Source organism: Barbus barbus (assembly GCF_936440315.1).
Source record: "Barbus barbus genome assembly, chromosome: 50".
Classification (NCBI taxonomy): domain Eukaryota; kingdom Metazoa; phylum Chordata; class Actinopteri; order Cypriniformes; family Cyprinidae; genus Barbus; species Barbus barbus.
The window spans coordinates 293,597-311,085 of record NC_136728.1 but is presented as its reverse complement, the minus strand read 5'-3'; the positions used below and the strand labels follow the sequence as shown (position 1 = coordinate 311,085).

General features: G+C 42.2%; 2 protein-coding genes across 2 annotated transcripts in view; both read left to right on the top strand.

Annotated features, from left to right (window-relative positions):
* On the top strand, positions 1-1,460 carry LOC306867945 (calcitonin gene-related peptide 1-like; the record flags this gene model as incomplete). Its single annotated transcript, XM_079413901.1, has 3 exons — positions 1-86; positions 166-297; positions 1,307-1,460. 3 exons carry the CDS (start codon positions 1-3, stop codon positions 1,458-1,460), a joined length of 372 nt encoding a protein of 123 aa, XP_079270027.1.
* A 3,426-nt stretch (positions 1,461-4,886) lies between these two features.
* Positions 4,887-17,489, top strand: part of insc (INSC spindle orientation adaptor protein) — a 118,829-nt gene continuing 106,226 nt past the window's right edge. The window contains exon 1 of the mRNA XM_079414492.1: positions 4,887-5,023. The gene's annotated coding sequence lies outside the window, so the exon portion shown is untranslated. The remainder of the gene's footprint in view (positions 5,024-17,489) is intronic.

Below are 17,489 nucleotides of genomic sequence, written 5' to 3'. Positions count from 1 at the left end.
ATGTTTATGCTGAAGATCTCCACCTTCCTCGTCGCTTACGCCGCAGTCGTGTGCCAGATGTCCAGCTCAAACGCTGCCCCGGCGAGGTAAAGTCTTATTTTCTCTGTGAGCTGAGTCTTCAGTTGTGTCTCGTCAGGTGGCAAACTCTCTGGTGTTTGTCTCCAGACCTGGCTCAGAATCTCTGACAGACAGATTTGCACTCATGGACTACGAAGCACAAAGATTACTGAGCGCTATAGTCAAAAACATAGTGCAGATGACAGCGGAGGAGCTGGAGCTGCCGAACGACGACAGCAGGTACGTTCTCTCACAGCTTCTAATGGAGAGAGTCTTCAGCGAGAGGCAATCAGAGTAGATCCAAAGTCCTAGCAGAATTAGTAAAGTGAGGGATTCGTGTGAGAGTCTCTCTGCCCGAGTCTTCCTTTGTTTCAGTATAATACCGCTCTCCTAACAGCAGCATGTTAACCTTCCCGTTGGCTGGAATGGCTGCATGTTAACCCAGAGTTTTGTTTGTTAGACTCACAGCATGTTCTCTCTCTTAACCTGATGCATGCAGTGGAGACTGACGGTGGTCTGGGTGGACCCTGCATGTGTGTGTGATGTGTGTGCATGTGTGTTTCTCCCGACAGCCAGGGCAGATTCCTGTCCAAGCGCTGCTCCAATCTCAGCACCTGCGTGCTGGGCAAACTCTCCCAGGAGCTGCACAAATTACAAATGTTCCCGCAGACGGACGTGGGCGCCGGTACGCCCGGCAAGAAACGCAGCCTGCTCGAGGGCAATCAGTTCACGAGCTACGAAGAAACCTTTAACGCCATCTAACCCTAACTGTGTGCATGTGGATTCTGCCTGCTTGACTGACCGCACACAAACGGCTGGTTGCATTGGTCTTTCTCCTTCTTTCTTTCTTTCTTTCTTTCTTATGGCAGAGAAAGGCATGTTAAAAATCTAACTGAAATTCTTCCGTGCATAGTCAAATTCAGGAATAGTTTTTTTTGGTGCATTTTACACATGCCTCTTGAATAAGTGAATACGTGTATTATAAAGGTAAAGATAATAATCTAATAAAAAAAAAACAGTATGATTTCTTTAAAGTGTTAATAAAGTTATTTTTATATCAGGAACTCTTACCTTGTCAAATTATTAGTTACATTCATGTGCATGTTATCATTGAGTGCCTCTACAAATAAACATCAAATGCATCAAGATTTCTGCAGGTAAGACGTAATAATAAGAGTAAATACGCTCTGATTAATGCATGAGAGTGATGTAGAGCCTGCGGTGAGTGTGCTCTCGCTCTGTGTTGAAGCAAGCAGAAGCGCGCCTGTAATACAGCCACGTGTGTCACTCACCGTCTGGCAGACTTCCTCAGCCGCTCCGGAGGGATGGGCAACACCAACTTCATCCCCACTAACGTGGGCTCCCAAGCGTTCGGCCGGCGCAGGAGGAGCTCTGGGATGTGAGCGGCGGTATGAAGACGCTTCTGAGAGCCTCTGCTGTCTGTGCTGTGGCCATGCATGTCTTCCTGATATTCTGTTTCTCCTGTTTCAGCTGAGAGCTCGGGCCGGCTCGTTTTCAGAACAACCACAGCTGCAGAAACCCTCGGCAGTGATCTCTCTCAACCCAAGGCAGAGTTTAAAAATGCACTTAAGCACTTGTGATATTATTCCTTATGTATTGACAGAGTGTCTAAAATACAGAGAAATCTATAGATTTTTATATTAAATAAATCAGATTCATAAAGACATTGAGTGTTTATTCTCCATCTCTGTGAGGACAGAATAAATCCAGCCTGATCAAGCCTTCATGTTTGTGATAATAAATGTGTGTTGTTATGAACTTCTGAGAAGAATAAATGTATTGCGTGTTTGCAGTTCGCAAGCATCTGCTCTGCTCTCGTTCAGCTTTATGAGCAAACAGGAGAGACCTGCTGAACTGCCCGTGAATAAAGGAGACAAAGCCCAGGATCCCACAGGATTCACAAACATGACTTCATTCAGCATCATCTCTCTAATTCAATCTGGTTTCTCATCTGCAGGGCTTGTTGTAAACCTGTAGCAGGTGAAGATAAGGACCATTAACATCAGAAAATGACAACAACAATATGAACTCCAAAATAGCTTGGACGTGATATAATCCTGCAATAATAGAGCTTTGCTGACATTGTGGTTTAAAAAAGCATTCGCAAATCCATCAGATATATACATTTGATCATTCATCGAGTCATTTCAGTTCAGTTCTCACCTCTGACCCTAATCAAACACACCTGAACCAGCCCTTCAAGGTCTTCCTGACCACTAGAAAGCTACGTTCAGTTGAGTCTAAACTCTGCTGGACACTGGACCTCGAGGACCCCTGGTTTAGACCTGTCCTGATCTGAACAGTTCCATCATTCAAACCTGAGAAAGTGTTTCACCATCATCGTCCAACAGGTGGCAGAATGAGTCTCATGTAAAAGCCTACTTTAAAAATAAATCTTACTCCAAAAGGAATGCTTTTGATAGTTATTTAAAAAAAGATATGAAGTTGGTGATATTATACAGCCAAGTCCTTTAAACTAAGAACTCTCTAAAGGTGTTCATAACTTTAGCGGTTTGTCAAGTCAAGTCACCTTTGTTTATTTGAACAATCCAGATTATGTCAAAGCAGCTTTACAGTATTAAACAGGGAAATGGTGTGTCAATATAGAACGGTTTCCCCTTTAAATTGTGCGTCTGCTGGATTTCTCACCTGTTTTATGCTCAACAGGTGAAAAGACAGGACTACAATGTAATATTATAACATATTCAGATCCTTTTTAGAAACAACTGTTTTTGAGAAGCACAGATCAAATTCTCTAGTCATTTGTCCATGTTTTCAGTCTCTCTGTGACACTAAATCAGAATCACAAAAATAAACCTGAACTCTTCTGATGATATTCGTTTGAGATAAACATCAACATATTCAATTTGACTTCAAACACTTTAGTGACTATCGTCAATTTGATTTAGCAGATACTATTTAAACTAAACTGATCTAGACAATGACATCACTGAATTCAATAATGAAATGCCTTTAACTGAAAATTGAGTGTTTAATATTATTATTATACATTACTGACTCTATCCTCTAATTTGATACTGTTAAGTGCTTTGACACAATCTGTATTGTTAAAAGCACTATATAAATAAAGCTGACTTGACCTGACCTTGTGTAATTCTTGAACCGCAGATCATACAGCATCTGTAATTATACAGTAAGTGACATTCAGCCAAGTATGGTGACCCATACTCAGAATTCGTGCTCTGCATTTAACCCATCCAACGTGCACACACACAGCAGTGAACACACACACAGCAGTGAACACACACACACACAGCAGTGAACACACACACAGCAGTGAACACACACACACACAGCAGTGAACACACACAGCAGTGAACACACACACACCGTGAACACACACACAGCAGTGAACACACACACACACAGCAGTGAACACACACAGCAGTGAACACACACACACCGTGAACACACACACAGCAGTGAACACACACACACACACCGTGAACACACACCCGCAGCAGTGGGCAGCATTTATGCTGCGGCGCCCGGGGAGCAGTTGGGGGTTCGGTGTCTTGCTCAAGGGCACCTCAGTCGTGGTATTGAGGGTGGAGAGAGCGCTGGACTCCCCCCACCTACAATCCCTGCCGGCCCGAGACTCGAACCCACAACCTTCGGATTACAAGTCCGACTCTCTAACCATTAGGCCACGACTTCCCAAATTAAGGAGCTAGAAATGTAAAAAAAGGATTTGTTTTCATGCACAAATACTATTGCTGAAGAAAACAAAGAGGAAAGATGGTGTAAGTTTTGTTCTTGTGGTTAATGGCGATTTACTGGAAGTCAGTGTACTTGAGCACATTATATAACCTGAAATTATAGCCATTATTTCAAAGAAATTCATATTTCACTAGTTGTTTTTACGCTCTTTCCGTGCAGTCCATTTGGATGAACTCAGTTGTGCAGGCTCTTGCGGTCTCCACATGGAAAGTTAGTTGGAAGATCGTGGCAGGCTTGAAATCATGTGTGTTTTTTCTTTTTCGCTGGTTTCTCAGCGATGTTCCCTTGAAGAGAGCGCTGTTAATAGTGAACAGCTGTTTATCATTTAGTCATTGCTGTTGAAAACAAATCGTAAGAGCATGAGCAAGGATCTCCTTCTTTAAAAACAACCAACGAGTCACTACTCTTTTTTTTCAGCAAGCCATTAAAGTGGTCATTTTCCCTCCCCTGTTTTTAACTGTATATTTCATCTGAATGTGCTTCTGAACCGATGAGTCCCAGTGTAATGTATTATGCGTTCTTCAGCATGTGCTGTCTTTTGTTTTCATAGGCTTTTTTCCAAGGCTGATTTTTCCACAGAGTAGCTGAAGCGAAATCAGATACCCTGAAAGTTTAATGGTAAAAGTCTAGGAATAACTGAACCCAGACAGCTCCTCCCAAAATCTCCCCTCTTCTGAGATTTTCCAAAAAACAGTCGTCTTGTCACATAAAAAAAGAGTTTTGTTTCCCATCGCAGCGGCAGCTCTGGCTCTCCTAACTGTTTTCCCCGGCGTCTGTTACCTCTCTCGTTCCTCCCATATCCCACATCTGGATTCCAGGCCCACATTTATTTATGTGACTCCAGTTGTTTTTAAGGGAGTTTAAAGTTCTTAACCATGTACCGTTGGCAGCTGGGCTGGATCCGATGAAGTCTACAATTACACTTTACCATAGCCGGTCACTCTGCAATTACATGTTTGACCACAGAATGTCTTGAAAAGCACAACCCTGCCGCTCATATGGCAGACAGAAATAGACTGGTTTCGTGTCTGGTTGGACTTTTGCCCGGCTGAAACTATGCTGTGTGACTGACGAAGAGATGTGGGCTTCGCTCAGTTCAGGCGAGTCTCAGATCCACAGTGAACATCACGCCGTGGAGACCCTCAAGACCAGTGCACTCACTGAACGGAACGCACAAACTCTGAGGAACTGACAAACTGCCCTGGTGAGTGGTGTTTTATTTACATGCACGTGGTTTATAGAGGTTTTTCTTCTGGAATGTGCCCCTGAACTCAGTGTGTGTGGGACAGTTTATTGGGCAGCATGATAATAAAATCATCCAGTGATCTGTTTTCTGTGCAAGTCTCATGTCTGCTGATAGGAGCTTTAAACACGGATTCATTAATACATGTCCACTTGTCTTGAATTAGTTAGTCACACCGCTATCATGCTCTACAGAAGTGTTTAAAAGTGTTGACCTCTCAGATTCGGACTGCTGCTGTCGAGCTGTTTATGGGAAGCGTGGCGCATGTGGAGACTCTCTCCACTAATAACAGAGCTGGAGGAGCAGAACCGTTTAATGAGTATCTAGAGATGAGCGACTCCACTGACTCCAACAAATGCCTCCGTGGATTTAGATGGCTCAGGGATACTGTTACTCCCCTCCATCCACATAGAAAGCCTCTTTGTTTCATGAGAGTCAGGCCTGGAGTCAGACTCACCCATGCACTTCTCTCCAAACCCAAACTGGAGGGTTACAGGGAATTCTTCTCTTGCAGCTCACAAAACGTCTTCATAAGCAGATTTAAAGTAAATTGACTACTTCATTGTGGGTGGAGGAAGAGAGCCAAGGGTTTCGTGCAGGACAGCAAATGCTGCTTGAGCTTCAGTCTTGGCTTCTGTCAGAATTACTGAACCAAAGCAATATATGAATCCAGTAAGAAGGTTTAGCAACTAAATCAGGTAACCTAGCTTTAAGTGTAGGTTAGTAACAATAACAGCAGGTTGTGTACCAGGGTAAGTTTACTTCAGGTAAATGTCGCTCAGCTTCAGAGGTATTATTATATTTATTATTATATTATTATATTCACTTATTTATATAAGTGCTTTATACAATAGCTTTTAGTGGTCTAGCTTTGAATGCTAGAAAGTTCACATCAAACATACAGATTGTTATAAAACAAAACAAACACAAAATCGAGCAGTTTGTTACATTAATGTATGATATTAGCTACATTACTGATGTTCTGATCAGCTTGTGTGGGTCTGGTGTTTATTTGTGTGGCAGCTGCTGAATGAACCGCAGAGTAAAGCTAGGTGTGTCCAACTCCACAGCAGCTTAACCTTCTTTAAAATCCCAGATACAATACCTTTATTTAAACTGCACAGTACACAATACCTGAATCAAGTGTCCCTTGTGAAAAAGAAGTTCACTTTTAAAAACAGTGCTTATAATGGAAAGGTACTAAATGGTATATGACGTTTACGAATATGTCGAATCAATAAATATGTAAATATGTAGCGTAGTAATGTCATCCTGAGCAGACAGTGACGTCATGTTGAGTTTTTGGGGACGCGCTTGTTTTTGTTTGAGATGCAGTGCTCCTGTGCGACATCTAGTGGTTGAAAAATCACATTTAGCACCTTTAAAGAATGCACTTAAGTGCAAATTAAATATAATGTTTTTGGACATTGAATTGCATTTTATTTTCAATTAAATTGAAATGTATTATAATTTACATTTATATTAAAACACAATGAGTTGAACTACGATACATAAGTATGCATACTATACATATACTTTTAAATATTGGTAAAGTGCATTATCGACTGTACTGACAAGTATTTATATGAACTAAAATGTACTTTAATGCCATTTCTATTGAAACTTTTATGCAAAGCTTTTAAATGTATTCATAATTACACTACAGTTAAAATCAAGCACTTCACATGTGCTTTATTATGTTAGTAAACACATCAAAACAAGTGCACTTCTTTATAAGCATTATAAAAGATAGTACACCCAAAAATGAAAATGTGCTAAAAAGATACTCACCCTACATCCCAGAAGTAGAGTTTGTTTGTGGATATGAAGGTGTACAAAATAATCAGATCATGAATGAGAACTCATGATTTAAAATGCACATTAAAGTCAAACTTTTAATTTGACACACAAAGCACACTTTTTAGAAGCGGATGAAATATTATTATGAAAGGGCTCTTTAAGTACACATAAGTGGTCTTTATTCTCTTAATATTAGTATCCTAAAATACAGTTTTTAAAATATACGTTTTAACATTTGAAATAAACTACAAGTGCACATACAATACAATTAAGTCTATTTTCTATTTAAGTCTATTAATTCTATTTCAGAAGGGGTAGTTATTGTTATTACCACAGAAGAACTCATATCAGTACTCAAGGGCCTAGTAAGCCTGTATGTGGAGCAGGGACAGGATTCACTGTTCAGCTGAGAAACTCTGCTTTAGCTAACCTTGACATTTTCCCAGTTTAGCTTCTTTCTTTTTCTATGGATTGAGTGGAAAACTTGAATCAACACTCAGTAGTGTGTCTAAAACAGGAAAGTACAGCTGTTCTCTTCTATAGTCTGTGTGCTGCTTGTTTGCTATTCTCTTTGTCTGAGGGAGCTTGTGACAACACAACAAAGGCACAGGTCGCTTGCGTTCATCCTCATTGCAGGAATGTTTCAGCTGTCTTCCCACTTCTCATCGCTCTCATACTCATAACTGAGGCCTGTGAAAGAGCAGTGTTGTGTTTGCATTGCCTTGGGTGTAATATAAATTATATTTTCATGCTGTGCCATAAAATATAAAAACTGGAAAAACACACATAATATTCAAACAAGTGCATAGATTAATACAGTAAGCCCCCACACTTTATCACACACGGCAGTAAAAAAATGTGTTGTAATAAACTTAAATTATTAATAAGCATAATTCAGTGCAGCTGCTGCTGATATTTCTATGGAGCGATGCAGTTCTCGTCTCTAGTTGAAGCAGAGCTAGAGTGTATGTGACCCTGCATGAAGGATGTCCCAAAGGGAGTCTTCAGATCTGCTGCTGCACTAATCAGGCGCTTTCAACGAGTCTGTAATTGACCTATCATAAGCCCCGGTGTGGAAACCAGTGTGGAAACCTGTCACAAGATGTTCTTGAACAATTCTGGACACAGAAGGGCCACCATTCAAGTGGGAATTAAATACGCCATGGAGGGATTTATAAAAGATTTTTAAATAAATATGGTAACTCGATTAATTTGGAAGCGAGGGTTTACAGATCACAATGCAAATGGGAGAAGCCTCATGCTATGGTCATCATGATCGCGGATGACAACATCCCAGATCAACACTGTTCATGTTTAAACAGTTTAATATGGAGAGGCATTGAAATGTAGACCTTCGTTTATGTGTTTTTGCCCTACACTGTTCATGGCGCGAGAACAGTCTGCTATTTAGGGTTGAACATTAGCATGGACTCACTATCTTTAACGTTAGCTAGTTTTAGCCAGAAATACCGTGCTAACATTAGATAACATATTAGATAACATTAACGTTCTGCTTGAGCAGATGAAAATTGTAACTTAATGAGTGTATGACAACCAGAAAATTAACATTTTCGTCTTCATTGGATACTTAGGGATATTTAACTCTGTTTTGTTTGGATTCAGGAAATGTAATAAAATAAATTATATTGCCCATCCTCTCAGGATACCTGGAATCAGTGTTACAAGGTTTTTCCATTTTTGAAGCATAAACCGATGCAAGCTTCGGATCTTCCAATGTTTCTCTATGGCGCTGAAACCTACAGATGTCTGAGATCCGTTCCCCGTGCAATACTCGACTGCCATTGGCTAGTCTGCGTTCAAGGGGAGGGGCTTACCGATTGGTCAGTTGTGACCTTTGACTCTACACACATCCTCAAACAACAACAAACAAAGAGTCTTTTGTCAGGCGTAGGCATGTTATGAAATATCACCTGAAGCCATTTAAGACAAACAAAGAGATCTAAAGATTTCAAAATCTTCATAAAATTAAAAGCAGGATATACAGAAAAAATACATAAACATACTCAACAATATAGATACATTAAGAAATAGTATTGTTACACATCGAGAGCAATCCAAAGCACCACAAATGTGACCCTGGACCACAAAACCAGTCATAAGAGTCAAACATTTAGATTTTTGGAAATTGAGATTTATACATCATCATCTGCTGAATAAATAATCTTTCCATTGATGTATGGTTTGTTATGATAGGACAATATTTGGCTGAGATACAACTATTAGAAAATCTGGAATCTGAGGGAGCAAAAAAATCTGAATATTGAGAAAATCTCCTTTAAAGTTGTTCAAATGAAGTTCTTAGCAATGCATATTACTAATCAAAAATTAAGTTTTGATATATTTACGGTAAGAAATGTACAAAATATCTTCATGGAACATGATCTTAATATCGTAATGATTTTTGGCATAAAAGAAAAATGTATAATTTGGACCCATACAATGTAATGTTGTCTATTGCTACAAATATACCTGTGCTACTGATGACTGCTTCTGTGCTGCAGGGACACAGATGACACATTTCACGATCCAAAAAATATTTTCAATTCGAACTCTTTCAGTGCCTGTGCATTCACTGTTTGTTCTGGTAGGACTGTCTAGCTTTTTATTTATTTATTTTTTACTTGACCTCAACCCACTCAGATGCAAAACAAACTGTAAGGATTCGGTTCCTGTAGACATTCAGATACCTTTCTTTGGTTAAAAAAATTATTTAAAAAAAACTATAATTGAATCCTGCCAGTCCGGCTCCTGTATGGTGCTCTGAGGTCCACAGCTCTAAACTGAACACATTATAGATCTCCGTTCAGGATGAGCATTCACTGGCATAGCACTGACTGGTTAATATACAGTTAGAAATGAACACTGAATGATTGTATACATGGCATTTGTATTGTATACATGTGATTTTGGTATGGAAGATTGAGCTTTTCCTTCCCCAGACACACATCTCAATAGAAAGTGCTAGCAGGGATGATTACAGAGCATACGGACAGCATGTGCATTTGAGAGTCTAGTTGCATTTCATTCATTATTAAGCAGCTCAAGGTGTTTAGCCGTGTGCATCCCATCTGTTGTAAGTCTCACCGTTTCATTGGACATGAATGTCTCTGTAACCGCTGAGATGTTCCCTGAGTTGGGGAAGACATTATCTGTGACCCTCTATTCAGCTCTATGCGGAAATCATCTGCCATCATCTGGGCTTTTGGATGAAAACAGCTTTTAAATTACTTTATAAAAAGGTAAGGCACATTTTTTTTGTCTGTCTATACTGTAAGTCTTCTTTTATGTGTCCCTCTGTCCTTTTTAGGAGAAGATAAGGAACTCGTTTGACACTTCGCATTTGAAATGGCAAAGGACTGTAGTGCGGTTTATTAGACAGATGCCAGTATTATTAGTATTATTTCAGTTTTGTACTCTCAAACTCATACTGAGGGTCTCTTTAAACAGTAACCTGACCTCACTGAGTAATTGAACCCATCTCGGGTTTCTCAGGGACTTCATGATGACAGTCTTCAGTGTACACAGACATTATGGCAGCAGTTGTTGTTTAATAAGTTACTCTTTACCTTGACTAAACCTACTATTGTGGTATAGAGCGTAGTGGCCAGTCACTGGTGAGAGGTGATATCGGGGCAGACTTTCCTTCAGTGTCTGCTGTCATAATGAATATTTATGTGTACCCCTGTCCTGCCTTCGGACAATGTTTTGCTCATTACAGAAAATCTAATATTTTTGTAATGCACACTCTCAGGAAAAAAGGTAAAACTGTCACTAGGGCGATACCCTTTCAAAACTTACTAATATGTACTTTCATTTTCTTTTCTCATTATTTCCAAACTGTTCTTCTCTGACTGGCCTGTGTGTGTCTTCATCTCTGCCATGAGCACTGATGGAGCCTTGTTATAAGTACACATATAAAAACTGTCACATTAAATCTTCCAGTTTTTAGCAGAAATTATCTTGATATTGTTACGGGGTTGACGAGACGTGAGACATGCGGATCCATTTGCGAAGCTTTATTATAAAACAAGGTCATATTCAGGCAGGGTCAGAACACAGCAAACCGGTATGGCAGGGGCAAGACATAGAGCAATCCTAGAGCAAGCGTGGGTCGACGATCGGCAAACAGTATCCAAACAGGGCAAGGCAGAGAGAATAATCCAGAAACACGGGCAGGAATCAAAACACAGGAAATCAAACAAGAAATACAGGAACACTTTGTAAGGTAGCTGGGCTAAACAATACTCGGTGTTATCCGAATGGAAGTCCCAGGTTTATATACAGGTCCTTCTCAAAAAATTTGCATATTGTGATAAAGTTCATTATTTTCTGTAATGTACTGATAAACATTAGACTTTCATATATTTTAGATTCATTACAACACAACTGAAGTAGTTCAAGCCTTTTATTGTTTTAATATTGATGATTTTGGCATACAGCTCATGAAAACACAAAATTCTCAAAAAATTAGCATATCATGAAAAGGTTCTCTAAACGAGCTATTAACCTAATCATCTGAATCAACTAATTAACTCTAAACACCTGCAAAAGATTCCTGAGGCTTTTAAAAACTCCCAGCCTGGTTCATTACTCAAAACCGCAATCATGGGTAAGACTGCCGACCTGACTGCTGTCCAGAAGGCCATCATTGACACCCTCAAGCAAGAGGGTAAGACACAGAAAGAAATTTCTGAACGAATAGGCTGTTCCCAGAGTGCTGTATCAAGGCACCTCAGTGGGAAGTCTGTGGGAAGGAAAAAGTGTGGCAGAAAACGCAGCACAACGAGAAGCGGTGACCGGACCCTGAGGAAGATTGTGGAGAAGGACCGATTCCAGACCTTGGGGGACCTGCGGAAGCAGTGGACTGAGTCTGGAGTAGAAACATCCAGAGCCACCGTGTACAGGCGTGTGCAGGAAATGGGCTACAGGTGCCGCATTCCCCAGGTCAAGCCACTTTTGAACCAGAAACAGCGGCAGAAGCGCCTGACCTGGGCTACAGAGAAGCAGCACTGGACTGTTGCTCAGTGAATGGAATTGCACGGACCAGATTCGTGACAGATATGAGGCTGCTGTTTGTGCAGTCAGTGTAATCTCATGAGCATTCATGTTTTTTTTTCTACCAAATGTACATTTAGTTACATTTGCGCAGACACTCAAATGTACAATACTGAGAGAACAGAAAATGTAAGTAATTTCTGTATGAACAAATGTTCACATATGAGATACATATGTTTACGAATCCTTCTTTAATATTTAATTAATGGAATTTTGTGAACATTTCATTCATATACTCTATTTTGTTTATGATGAGTGAGATGACGTAGTTGGCTAATTTTACATTTTAACATTTCACTCTGTTCTGTGACATCTGATGCCAGTTTGTTTCATTTTAAACAAGGACACTCTTTAAAATTTTCAAAGGAATACAATTTCTGTAATCATTTTAACCATTCATGGAATCAAATTAACACAGAACAGTTTGATTCACATCCCAGCCAATCCCCGTGCACCTCATCACCAGAATACTGATCACCCACACCTGTTACTCATTTACTCATTAACCTAGTCCACTACTTAAGCACTCTCAGCATCTCACTCCAGTGTCCAGTCTCTTTTATACATATTGGACTCCTACCTGACGCAAGTGATTATTCCAAGCGATCTCCTGAAAGTGTTTACTCCTGTACTTACCTCCTGTGTTTGCTCCAGAGTGTTCTCCTCGTCATCGTCCTCCTTTGTCTCCTAGTCATCCTCGTCCCGGATCTCGGCACTGGTGTGCTCTCATCTCCTGTAAGACAAGCCATATCATCACTTACCACATCAACAAACCGGCGCCCTACTCTGGTCTGGCGGAGGAATGCAATGGATTTCTGTTACAGTGCTCGCTGGCGTTGGTGATGCAGCCGCAGTTATATCCCACGGAAAGAGCCAAAATTGCTTTCATCATTTCGCTCCTAATTGGGCGAGCTGTCCAATGGGCTGAAACCATCTGGGCTCAGGCTGGCAGTGTCACTCAATCCCCTAACAACTTCATCGCCCATTTCTGGGAAGTATTCGGAACTCCCGCAGGAAACTCCTCTATTGGTGAGCAACTCTATCGTCTTCAGCAAGGTTCTATGTCCATTAATGACTATACCTTGAGATTTAGAACTCTAGCCGCCGCCAGTGGTTGGAACGAACGTTCACTCCTGATGACTTTCTGGAAAGGATTGGAGCCCAATTTGCAGCTGCATCTCGCAGCATATGATGTCCGCATCGGGCTCGAGTAATTCATTCAACTTTACTTCCAAGTGGCCAGTTGTATACACTCATGTGTGGAAGACCAACTAGGTCAAAAGAATTTCAATCCTCTCCTCCGCCGACCAGAGAATATATGTCTTCCAGAACAATTCCCTGAACCCATGCAAAAACAAACCACCAGGCTCTCACTAAACGAAAGACAGAGACGTCTTAAACAAGGATTGGGCCTCTACTGTGGGGCTTTGGGTCATGTGATCTTCTACCTGCACTGTTCGTCCTCCTCGACTTCTAATCATTGCCCTTCTCAACTCCGGCTCGTCAGGGAACTTCATCTCCTGTACCCTCAGTCGTCAACTCAACCTCCCAACCACGACTACCAAGACCTTATACCAAGTAATCCCAGAAGACCCCTCAGCCGTAAGAACGTTCATTTAAGTGTTGGACCTCTTCAACTTAGGGTTGGCCATTTGCATGAGGAAACCATCCATCTTTTGTTTCTAGAGGACTCTACTGCGGATATCAATTTAGGGTGCCTGTGGTTGGTTCAGCATAACCCCATCCTTTCCTGGAAATCTGGAGAAATCCTGAAGTGGGGCGAGAGTTGTTTCCCAGACCGTTTTCCACAAAGACCTCATCCTCCAAACCATACTCCCAAACGTCTCCAGGTGTGTACAGCCTCCATAGAAAGTCGCATTGAAAAACAGTCCGTTGATTATACCCTCCTGTTACACCCCTTTCAGCGACGTGTTCTGCCCGAAAAGGGCTTCCAATCTGCCTCCACACCGGCTATGGGACTGCGCCATAGATCTGCTTCCGGGTGAGTCAGTGACCCGTGGGAAGATATAGCCACTTTCCATCCCTGAACAGAAGGCCATGGAGAAGTATATATCGAAGAGGCTCTCCAGCAAGGTTACATCCGCCCTTGCTGCTTCGAGCTTTTTCTTTGTGGCCAAGAAGGATGGTGGTTTGCGGCCTTGTATTGATTACCTGGCACTAAATAAAATAACAGTCAAGTTCCGTTATCCACTTCCCCTCGTCCCAGCGGCATTGGAACATCTCCGCGGAGCTCGAGTATTCACCAAGTTGGACCTCCGCAGCGTGTATAACCTCATCCGGTGAGAGGGACAAGTGGAAGACCGCCTTCGTAACACCTACTGGCCACTATGAGTACTGCGTGATGCCGTATGGACTGGTCAACGCCCCCTCCGTATTCCAGGACTTCATGCACGATGTACTCCAGTAGTTATTTATAAGTTTGTGCTCGTCTGTATCGATGACATCCTCGTTTACTCCTGGAGCATGGCCGAACATCGCCACCATGTTGCGGAGGTCCTGCAACGCCTGAGGGAATACCATCTCTTCCTCGAAGCCGAAAAGTGCTCATTCCATCAAACCTCAGTGCAGTTCCTTGGTTATAACATCGACCAGAATGGCATCCAAATGGACGAGGGGAAGGTTGCAGCCATTAAGAACTGGCCCATTCCTACCACAATTAAAGAACTCCAACGCTTCCTAGGCTTTCCAACTTTTACAGGAGATTCATCCATGGTTCCAGTACCATTGCCAGTTCTCTCACAAATCTTCTGAAGAGCAAGCCCAAATCACTGTCCTGGACACCCATCCACCACTGAGACCTTCCACAAACTCAAAGACGCCTTTATCAGTGCTCTGCTCCTCATTCATCCCGATCCCAACAAACCATTCATCGAAGTTGATGCCTCTACTACCAGGGTAGGAGCTCTCTTGTCTCAGCAGCAGGGGACTCCAGCCTGACTTCATCCATGTGCCTTCTTCTCCCATAAACTCAGCCCAGCGGAGAAAAACTACGACATTGGTAATCGAGCTTCTCGCCATAAAACTAGCTCTGGAAGAATGGAGACACTGGTTGGAGGGTGCCCAACACCCCTTTACAGTACTTACCGACCATAAGAATTTAGAATACCTTCGAGAGGCCAAGAGACTCAATCCACGCCTAGCCAGAGGGGCTCTGTTTTTTACCCGCTTTAACTTCTCCATCTCATACCGACCAGGATCTAAGAACATCAAAGCGGATGCTTTATCTCGTCTCCACGCTCCAGAAGATAACAACGACCAACCAGAGCCCATTCTGCCTCAGAAGATGATTGTGAGTCCCATCCACTGGCCACCTAATTCTGTACCCTCCGCCAACGTCTCCAAAAATGATCCACCGGGCTGCCCACCAGGACGACAGTATGCCACCAGAACACAACGCACTCCCCTCATTCACTCAGCTCACACATCATTGAGCGCTGGCCACCCAGGGGCCAATGCAACCCTCTTGTTGCTAAAAGATCACTTCTGGTGGCCCAACATGGCCCGGGATGTACGAAGGTTCGTTCAAGGATGTTCGGACTGCGCCATCTCCAAAAGCCCTCGCCATCTACCATCTGGCAAGCTCCACCCACTGCCCGTTCCAAATCGCCCCTGGTCACACCCAGGAGTGGATTTCATCACCGATCTTCCACCCTCTGACGGTAATACATGCATACTGGTGACTGTAGACCGATTCGCAAAATCCCGTCATCGTCTTCCCCTCAAGGGACTTCCCACGGCTATGGAGACAGCAGAGCTCCTGTTTAACCACGTGTTCCGATATTATGGAATCCCAGAGGATATCGTATCTGACCGTGGACCTCAATTCATCTCTTGGGTATGGAAAGCATTCTTCTCCCTCCTAGGTGTGTCAGTCAGTCTCTCCTCAGGATACCACCCACAGTTGAACAGGCAGACGGAGAGAAAGATCCAGGAGATTGGTTGCTTCTTACAAACCTTCTGTCATGGCAACCAGAACTCTTGGAACCGGTTCCTGGGCTGGGCCGAGTATGCTCCGAATTCCCTTCATCAGCCGTCTACCAGGCTTACCCCTTTCCACTGCGTACTTAGTTACCAGCCCCCACTCTTCCCATGGTCTGGCGACCCATCTGACGTACCATCTGTCGATCACTGGTTCCGAAAGATCGAGAGGGTCTGGGACGCAGCTCACCACCAACTACAGAGAGCTTTACGCCAGCGCAAGATGACAGCCGACCTGAGACGATCCACAGCTCCTTCCTATCAACTGGGACAAAAGGTTTGGCTGTCGACAAGAGATATTCGGACGCGCATGCCCTGTAGAAAGCTCAGTCCCAGATACATTGGCCCCTTTACCATCACGAAGCAGATCAATCCTGTCACTTAACAACTCGAATTACCACCTCACTACAGAATTCATCCTACCTTTCATGTGTCACTCCTCAAGCCTCACTATCCTTCCATTCCGGTCTCCACAGATCCCGACGATCAGGCTGAGAACCTGTACTTACCTCCTGTGTTTGCTCCAGAGGGTTCTCATCTTCGTCCTCCGTCTCCTAGTCATCCTCATCCCGGATATTGGCACTGGTGTGCTCATCTCCTGTAAAACAAGCCATATCATCACTTACCACATCAAGAAACCTAAAGTATCATTGTCCTGGTTACTCACCTGATTCCTCCTGCTCATTCTGCTGTGTGTGCAAATAAACCTTCTAACCGTCATCTCTGTGTCCTGGTATACTTCCGTAACACAAATCATGTAATATTTGTTTTTGCTTAAGTTAAAAACCGCCATAAAGTAGACCATAAGTGCAGCATAAATTTATCATAACTCATGTGCTGTAATCTGAATATTCAGACTACATGATTGTGCTGACACATTTCAAGTCACTTTTATATATATCACACTTTTTACAATACAGAGAGTTTTAAACCAGCTTCACAATTATAAACATGACACATGTTGCATAATTCATCAGTTATGAAACAACATTAGTTTCATCTACAGTTCTGCAAAGTACATAAAACCAACTCAATTCAATTACAAAGCAGCTCTACAAAGACATATTATTCAGCTCAAGTCAGTTCAGTGTTCAGTTCAATTCATCAATTAAGTTAGGGTTTTATTCTTCAAAGTCTTTATTCGTACCCAGCCTCAGTAGAGATTCTTCACTTTTCAAGAACCGCCAGATTCTGCACAAATTCAACAAATTCAAGCCTCGAGAAGTGCTAAATCAAATGCTCATTTGTCAACGATTGGGACATGCCATGAGTGATGTTCATTTGAATGAGATGTGAGCACCTTCACAGAGTGGGGATTCAATTTAAGCTATTGACAATTACACTTCACACAAAGCATCATATGCTGCCAGAGAGCACCTCAAATGCAAAACGTCATCATTTGGACTGCTTTGGTACTGCATTTTTTGGAATAGGTTGTTGTGATTGCACTTTTCTGCCTTTTACATTTTTCTTTAAACTATATCATTTTAGGGAAAAGGTTAGGGTTAGGTTGAGAGATAGCAGGGTTTAATGGCTCAAAAATATCTTGCTA